The 8,620-nt window shown below is 34.8% G+C and overlaps 1 protein-coding gene across 2 annotated transcripts; it reads left to right on the forward strand.

The window, feature by feature from the left end:
* The first annotated feature begins 309 nt into the window (after positions 1–309).
* Positions 310–7,736, forward strand: LOC131150671 (protein WVD2-like 3). Of its 2 annotated transcripts, none has more exons than XM_058101535.1 (7): positions 310–497; positions 5,257–5,794; positions 6,224–6,312; positions 6,422–6,518; positions 6,633–6,704; positions 6,939–7,049; positions 7,231–7,736. In XM_058101535.1, exons 2-7 carry the CDS (start codon positions 5,261–5,263, stop codon positions 7,510–7,512), a joined length of 1,185 nt encoding a protein of 394 aa, XP_057957518.1. In that variant the 5' UTR covers positions 310–497; positions 5,257–5,260; the 3' UTR covers positions 7,513–7,736. The 2 variants fall into 2 exon arrangements, with proteins under 2 accessions (XP_057957518.1, XP_057957519.1); XM_058101536.1 differs by having other exon boundaries at positions 5,382–5,794.
* Positions 7,737–8,620: the final 884 nt, after the last annotated feature.

The raw sequence follows: 8,620 nt of genomic DNA on the forward strand, positions 1-8,620 counted from the left end.
TGAGCACATTCTCTCTTTCATTTTGCAAAAAATTAAATTTGTTTTAGCTATCTAAATGCACTTTAAATAGATTCTTTAAATTTTTAAATTTAAAATTTAAAATTTTCTTTTAAAAAAAATTGTCACTGTGGACTCTGTATAATTATTGTTTAATTGAAAGTTAAACTATTTATAAAAAAAAAAATTCAAATATAACTTTTTGGAGCATAAATAATACCAAAAATTCTTTTTCCTTACTGAGAAACGGCAGCAGACGCCGTTACGCAAAACGACGACGTGAAGAAGCGGCGTCAGTACCGACGAAAAACCACTGTACCTATTTATAAATCACAAACAGACACTAGCACAGCTTGAAACTCAAAAACAAGGACTCCTCACCTGATGAGGCAACGCTAGCTGTTACTGCAGCAGAGTACAAACGCCAAGCCCGCAATCTAAAATCTTCCTTCAGTTTCTTCATCCCATTCTCATCTCAGACCCAGATCCGTCTGCAATCTGTAAGCAATCTCTTCCACTTTTTCTCCATTATCGTTCTCTCTGTAGTTCTTGATCTGCTTGCTTGCTGTTCTGGCTCTTGAGTCTTGCCTGCATGTAATGTAGCTCGATCTGAGGCCTGCCGGTTTGGTGGGTTTGGTCAATTTGTCGATCTGTTTCTCGACGCGTCTGGGTTTTCTGTGTTTTGTTCGATTCTCTTTCTGGGTTTTGGAGAAAAGTTTGAATCGAAAATGGGGTTTTTGTTTTTCGTTTGTTTGTGTTTTCTTTTCTGGTTTTGTTTTGTATTTGTGCCGAAGCTCTGTTTGAGAAAATGCGAGGAGAGAAGAAGTTCATTGGATTGAGACTGACGTTGCAGTTGGCTTAGTTGGTTGACTTTGTTGTTTGTTCTGTTTCCTTTTCTTTTCTCCCATTTTCTCGGCAATTAAACAAAGGGTTGGCTGGCTTTTGCTTGCATTTCATGCTGTTGGAATTTTTTTCTGGTTGATAACATTGCGGTGTTGATTTTCTTCGAGCAAATCAACTTGTTAGCCACTGGATATGTCTTGCATTTGATCGTGCCCTGGTCTTTGTGCATACCGTTCTATCCCTTAATGTAATAAGCATGGCCTGAATGACTAGTTTTCTAATAGAGAATGTGAAAATTAGTGAGATCCCTTATTTTTGCTTTTTATATGGAGAAATTAGTCTGTGCGTTTTCATTTTATTTTAGAAGTATGTATTTACATTTTTATGACCTTATATTCTTGAAAAAAAACCTGAAAATAATTGCCATTATGCATTCTAAATTTTTCTCTTTTGCTTTTTAATAACTTAAGTATTTTATATGTTTTTATTTGTTTGAGCTTTGGAACAATTAGTGTTGGTTGGCTTTGATTTTAATTTTGATCGGTCTTTATTTTATTTTATTTTATTTTTTAACCTTTCTATCCCAGAAAGAGCCTGAAAATATTTGTTATTATGGATTCTGATTCTTCTCTTTTGCTTTCTAAGTAAGTGTTCTATTTTTTTTTTGTTTTTTTTTAGCTTTGTTTTAATGTGTTCATTTCTGAGAAATTATTGTTAGTGGGCCTTTATTTTATTTTTATTGGGTCTTTTTCTATTTTAGTTTAATGTTCCCATTGCTTCCTCTGTTGTTGGGAAGCCAAATGATTTCGTTTGTTGCTTCTTTCTCATAAATTAATCAGTATATCTTTTGAAATTCTTGCTTGGGAGCGTGGATTTCAGGCTTTGGATTTGGATTTGAGAGGATTTAGACAAAATTTATACAATTTTATATTACTTTTTTTTTCTAATCCCATACAAATCCAAATTCAAGGTCTCTCCCAAAGATAGAGGTGAAATGCATTTTTGTTGTAAAAAGATTTTTCCATGTTAATATTATAGGTGTCAAAATACAGTATTGTTTTTGGAATTGGATAGATCACTTTGGACCCAAATAAAGCTATGTAAAACATATGCCTTCAGATTAAAAGATTTATGCAGTAGATCATCTTCGTGATTGCACATAGGGGATATGGGACTTTCTCTAGTGGGGAAAGCTTTGAAACACAGTCAGCCTATAGTTGAGATCTTATTAGTGAAATAAACATCTATCAAACGCATGATGTGCAAACTAGCTTTGAAACACAATCCGCCTATAGTTGAGATCTTATTAGTGAAATAAACATCTATCGAACACATAATGTGCAAACTAGCTTTGAAATCCAATCAGCCTATGGTTGAGATCTTATTAGTGAAATAACTATCTATCGAACACATGATGTACAAACTTAAACTAGTTGGTGTTCCAAATTACATTATTTTCTTGACTTTTTTTTTTTTTCTTTTGGATTTATATTATTTAAGCTACTACTTTGCAGTAACTGAACTTGTAAGTTGCTACTATTACTGTGGTCATGAAACTTTAATTTGTAGTACTAACTACTACAAATATTTGTCTGCCTTGGTGAAAACATGTGACTATCACCAGGTGGGCTATTCACCTTTTTGCACACAGCTTGTTTTGGATTCATAATCAATTTACTCATATTTGATAAGTGCACAATTTGATAAATCACCCATAGCCCAAGCCATTAGCTGCCTCCTTTTAGAATCACCTTAAGCATGAGACTTCTCTCTCATATATGTTTTTTCTTAAAAAAGAGCACGCACACGCACATACTGCCTCAAGCTTCTTTCCTTGTGATTTTTCATTTTTGGCTATGCTTCACTTTTTCTTAGTTAGTTCATCTGGTTAATTATTATTATTAGTAGTTTGTTTCTATGAAGCATGTGGGGACAACAATGATTTGCACAAGAGTACATAGCACATCATGGACATACTGATATAGCGAAATCCAAAAAAACTAGGACATGACAAGGCATAGATATGTAATATATATATATATATATATATATACATACATATAGTAGAGAGAGAGAGAGAGAGAGAGAGAGAGAGAGAGAGAGAGAGATCAATGAGTACAATGTGCCAACCATATGTGAAATAAGTTATTGATGTAACAATGATAAAATCAACCCTCAAAGCTTAAAATTGCATTAACACAACCAAAATTGAACATCATCAATCAAGTTTAGTCACATCCAAGCTCCTAAAAAATTTACTATGTAAACAGCTTCATTGAGAATCTATTGAAAAAAATTCTTTTATTTTGAAGTCACAAATTCGTTTTCAATTTACATTTCCTCACACCTCAGACAATTTTCCTTAAACAATTTATACAATAAACCAACCATCCTGCACGATATTGAAGCTTGTCCAGCTTGTTTCAAAGCTGAAAATTCATATTTTTTCAGTCGGATATTTAAGGAAACATCTTGGATGCTTGTCAAAGGTTTGTCCTTTGTTGCTCTGACACTCCACCTTAGTGGCATACCTTGGCTTTTTAGGTTGATGATTCTTTCTGATTTTATTTCTCTGGAGGATTGGGTTTTGGTCTTATTCACTGTAATTTAAAAGAGTTTTATTAACAATTATATAGGTATTTCTAGGCACTGTTATCCAAAAAAATTGGCATCCTTTGATATTATTAAGTTTGAAGGAGTGATAGCCCCAGCAAGGGATTGAATTTTACCAGAGTAGAGACCTTTTAGTGTGTTCAACAATCTCTATCAAATACTCTTTTTTATCAGAGAGGATTTTACTAACACCAGAAACAGAATGTACGAAAAAAGGGGGTGTAAGAGGCCCACCTGAGAAGAGAGTGAAATACAGCCATAAACTTACAAAATAAATTACAAAAGCGCTGCAAGCCAGTCGCTAACATAATTGGGCGGTGGTAATCCCCTAGAAAACCCAAAAGAGTGGATCCGCAAGGAGGCTAAAGGACAGCTCTATCCCACGAGAAGGCTGGGGTAGTAATGTGGTCATTAAATGTTTTTCTCTCATTTCTTTTGGTCCAAAGTGTCCAAAAAATCTTCATCAAATATTATCGACTAATTTTGAGCTCAGAGTCTTAAATTTTTGTGATATATTACCAAAATGGTGTGGTACTTTTATATAGATAATTGACTAAACTGATACTTTCTATGTAGCATGTACACTTCTACAAAGATTATGCCTGTTTCATGTTGTATTAGATACAGACGCTCTTCAGAGACCTCTTTGATGCATAGCCAATACTTCATGTGTCATAATTTTAAAAGATATTTTTAATTCCAAACACTTCTTTGACACTCATTGGAACACTTCACTGGGGCCTCTTTTTTTTGTTTTTTAACATGTTTTGCACAACACTGTTTAGTAATTTTTTTTTAATTCCAAAAAAATCATAATTGTAAAGGAACAACAATGTTGGTTGAGAAAAATTAATGAACTTGTTGATATTTATGAAGGGGAAGCAATATATTGAAAATTTCTCTGATAATAAGGAAAAGGAATGCACAAATGTATTTATGTTGGATTCTCTGTGTGTTAAAATTAATGTTTGTCATGCATAATATATTTAATGCTTTCATTGTATTGTGTCCTGTATTTTTAGGATTTATGTGTCCCTTTATTCATGCCATGTTGTACATGTGCTGTGTTTGTGTCCATACTTCATTTGTTGTATCAGTGACATATTTTAGATGATTTTTTCATTTTTACTGCCATTGCCTTTTATTATCAAGTATCAACAATTATGTTGCAATAATGCTTCCATATACAGTGTTTCTTTTGCAACTTGGAAGTGCTTACCTGCCAAGGCTATCATGTGGAATGAATGAATTTGGGAGTCACGAATTCATCTTCTACTTCTGAGTTTGAAAGGCCGAACAATAACTTGATTTAATCAGACTTCCAATGAAGCTTATACCCTCTCATGCATATAGCATAAAATACTTGATATTATCTTGTAGGAAGGTAAGGATGTAGCATGTATAAACCTAAACAGAGGAATAAGAAAAATGAAAAATAACATGAAAGAAAAATGTTCAAAGAATCAGTATAATGGAGACATGATTCATGAATTCTGTTTTTGTTTTAATTTTTTTTTTTTCCTGCTGACACTTTAATGATTGAAATATGAGAAAACAATGTTATCTCAAATTTGATGGTCTGTCTAAATTTCTAATCAAGTTTTTAAAATCTTTGGTTGAAATTTACTTGTAAATATATTAAACATAGTTTTTGGGAGTACCTGGAAATTCAATGATAACTAAAGTAAGTTATTGAAATTTTAGTTATAATTTTTTAATGACAGTTATGTGTTAAACACGGACATCCATGGCAAATCACCTTGCATATTCCCAAAATTAATGCGATAATTTTCATTATTGCAGTGCCATGGGGATGGAAGTTCCAGATATTTGTATGGACAAGGAGCCAGACTGTGTGATAATTTATTCAAATGGTGTTTCTCACGATTCAAGTCATGATAGTGCTTCTAATCATCATGGTGTTGCAGAGTCATATGAACAAATTAATGGGGATCCACTGCCCCAAATAATGGAAGAGAACTCTGAAGTGAAGGAATACGAAGTGAAAGAATGTACTACTGAAAATGCAATTGAGATTTCTGAACTTTGTCAAGTTGAAGAGTATAAAAAGGAGCCAGATGAACCAAGCTCAAATTTTGAGGCTGCCTTGACTGAAGAAAAGGTGAAGTTAGAATCCCAGAAAACAAAAGATAACAAGAAGTCAAAATCTTCTTCAAAACTTGTGACTGGAAACATTCGAACAAAGTGCACCATTCCACAGCCATTTGCCCTGGCAACTGAAAAACGTGCGTTATGTGGAACTCGTCCTGTTGGGGCTGAACCCACTGTTTTTTCTGGTTTGAATAGAAACAAAATGCAACAAAATTCGAAGCAGAATCAGGTAATACTTGATAGCATTGGCTTTTATATTTCCAACTTTTTTTCCCCCTTCCTATACGTCCTGTTCTTGGTTCAATGCCTTCTCGATATTACTTTCCTCTCTTTAGCAGCTCCTATCAGTTCAAGGCAAGAGTTGTTTGATATGCATTATACATGCTTAGATTGTAGAATTTTATAGATGGAAATTTCAGTCTCCATAAATATCAGCATCATTCAGTGCATGCTTTGGTGAAAATCACTATCTTTCTTTGGGAAAAGACTCAAAAACTTGATGAAAAGGAATCTCATGTGTCATGGCAACATGATAAGCAGTCATTGAGAAAGAAAAAAAATATTATTAGAAGTGGAAATTGATTATTGCTTAGGAAAATTCTTGTTAATGTAACCTCAAATTAGAAACTGATCTTGAAATTTTTGTAATTTGTTGCAGTTGGTCTCATCTTTGCTATCAAGAAAACCTTTGCGACCTGATAATAAGAAGCATCCTGATGAAGACGATTCTTGCTCTGTTGCTTCTATGTATCCTCCAGTGCCTAGTGCTCTATCTCTAAGCTTTATTCATTTTGTTAAATATGCCTTTTTGGGACTCTCTCTCTCTCAAAAAATGAAAACCCTTGACTATGCATAGTACTTCAGCATCTGCCCGTAATATTAATAAATCCCAAACAACTATTGCATCAGCTCCGGTCTTTAGATCCACTGAACGCGCAGAAAAGCGGAAGGAGGTAGTGCTTTCATCAATCTTTTAAATGTTAAATTTGTTCTATAACATAAAGACATCTGTAATTAGACCCAACTGTGCCCCTTTCTTTTTTCTCGTCCTCATTGTCCTTGGCTAGTTTTATTCAAAATTAGAAGAGAAACAAGCAGCGCTGGAAGCTGAGAAAACACAATGTGAAGCAAGAACCAAGGTATGCTACTCTCTCAATTATCTTTATTAACCATAGGTTAAGAATGCTCTCTCTCTCTCTCTCTCTCTCTCTCTCTCTCTCCCTCTCTCTCCGTGTGACAAATACACACAAATGACAGACACATGCACAAAACTTGCATTTCCAAGCTTGTTATCCACACCTTATTGCGTGTATGTTTGTTTAAATTTGTGTCTTCTCTGTCAACTTTGATTTCATTAGTCTTGAAATTTTTAGGAAGAGAGAGAGGCAGCCATTAAGCAACTAAGAAAGAGTTTGATGTTTAAGGCAAACCCAATGCCGAGCTTCTACCATGATGGGCCACCACCCAAGGTTGAGCTAAAAAAGGTAAGCATAGATGTTTTCTTAGTTTTCCCAATGAGGTACATGCATGAAAGTGCAAACTTCTCATTGATCTGGACAGAGGCAAGATCAGTAAAAGATATTAAAAAAGTCTTAAAAGAAATCCATTTGTGGCTTGCCTCAGTTGTATCCTCATGTGGATTTCATTGCTTTGTCTCCCTGACAGCCACCTCCAACGCGTGCGAAATCTCCGAAGCTGGGCCGCAGGAAGAGCTGCAGTGATGCAGTCACTTCAGCTGAAGGAAACAAGGGAAAAGGAGCTTGTGATCGGGGAAACCGTCACAGTTTGGGCACTTACAAAGAAGACATTTCCTCCACCAGTAGCACTGGTAGCAAGGAACAAATGTGTGTCCAGAATGTTGAAGATACAAATGAGAGAGAGATGAGTGACTGCCTTTCACCCAAGGTTAATGGCCAGCATAATGTGGATATTGTGGTCCAGTCTTGAGTCTTTGACTCTGGTGAGTTTTCTAATTTATTGGTGGGGAATGGTCTCCTATTTCTTGTTGTCTTGGAACTGGTCCTGAGAATGTGCACTGTTTATTTCCTCAACCTGCAAGAACTTGTTGCAGTGGTTTGTGTAATGTATGAAGTGTAAATTTTCTGTAAGTTATCCCCATGCATATATATATATATATATATATATATAAAGAAATACCATTTTGCCGTAAATTAGTTTTTATCTACTGATGGAGTTTGTTTGAACTCTTCCATGAATAAGAGTCAATTGTGCCAAATTTAATTTATCCAGCTTTATGATTGACCCTTGTTTGGGGTTGGTGGGATCCTGTGAGGGATTTTTTTTTTCATTCTTTTGTTAACCTTTTCCAGTGAATGAAATGAAAGTGGGATGTGAAGATGGTTCTCTGCAAAAAAGATGAGCCAAGGTGACCTACATGGCCCATAATTTGTCTGGGCTCAGGACCACCAGTTTGTTCCTGAAAAGTGCTATTCTACAAAACTGTACTTGTTTGCAATGAAGAATGTGTATTTAGTAGTTTGGAAGCGTAGCGTAATTTAGTAGGGAGTATAAAGTTGCAGGTATGGGGCCAATAACATGTTCTCTTTCAGGCTGGAAATACCTTATTTTTGCTGTGATAAGCATAGTCACAAAGAAGGTCCCTAAAGCAAAAGAAAAAAAGATGTCCATAGAGGGTAAAGCTTCCAGTGTTATAGTGCTTTCAATAGATATTTTGTGAAAGATTGCTTTTCCTCGTTTGCAGAAGCCAAATCTTCAGGGGAAAAAAAGGACGCTGGCTTTAGAATTTGCCCTAGTAGAAAAGCAAGTTGCATCTTGATAATAATTTCTTTATTAATCTTGATTTTTCTCAATTGCTCGATTAATTTAGTATGCTTTGATCTCAGTCTCAACTTGAGCTTGTTCACTTATGCTGTGTTTAGGAGCTTGAAAATGCAACTTTGAATTTTGGGATTGTATAGGTTTAGACAATGTCTATACAAAATTGTAGTGAATTTTTTCAAATTCTGCATGATGTCAAATCCAAGGGTCAAACTTCCTGTGCCCAAATGCAACATTAGGACTCCTAGTGCTTGCT

This window comes from Malania oleifera, chromosome 3 (genome assembly GCF_029873635.1).
Source record: "Malania oleifera isolate guangnan ecotype guangnan chromosome 3, ASM2987363v1, whole genome shotgun sequence".
NCBI classification, from domain to species: domain Eukaryota; kingdom Viridiplantae; phylum Streptophyta; class Magnoliopsida; order Santalales; family Ximeniaceae; genus Malania; species Malania oleifera.

Excerpts from the sequence above, each read along its gene's own strand:
- LOC131150671 (XM_058101535.1), top strand. The coding sequence starts at position 5,261 with ATGGGGATGGAAGTTCCAGATATTTGTATGGACAAGGAGCCAGACTGT. Across the intron at positions 6,313-6,421 it reads TCTTGCTCTGTTGCTTCTAT|TACTTCAGCATCTGCCCGTA; the intron begins GTATCCTCCAGT and ends GACTATGCATAG. Across the intron at positions 6,705-6,938 it reads AATGTGAAGCAAGAACCAAG|GAAGAGAGAGAGGCAGCCAT; the intron begins GTATGCTACTCT and ends TGAAATTTTTAG.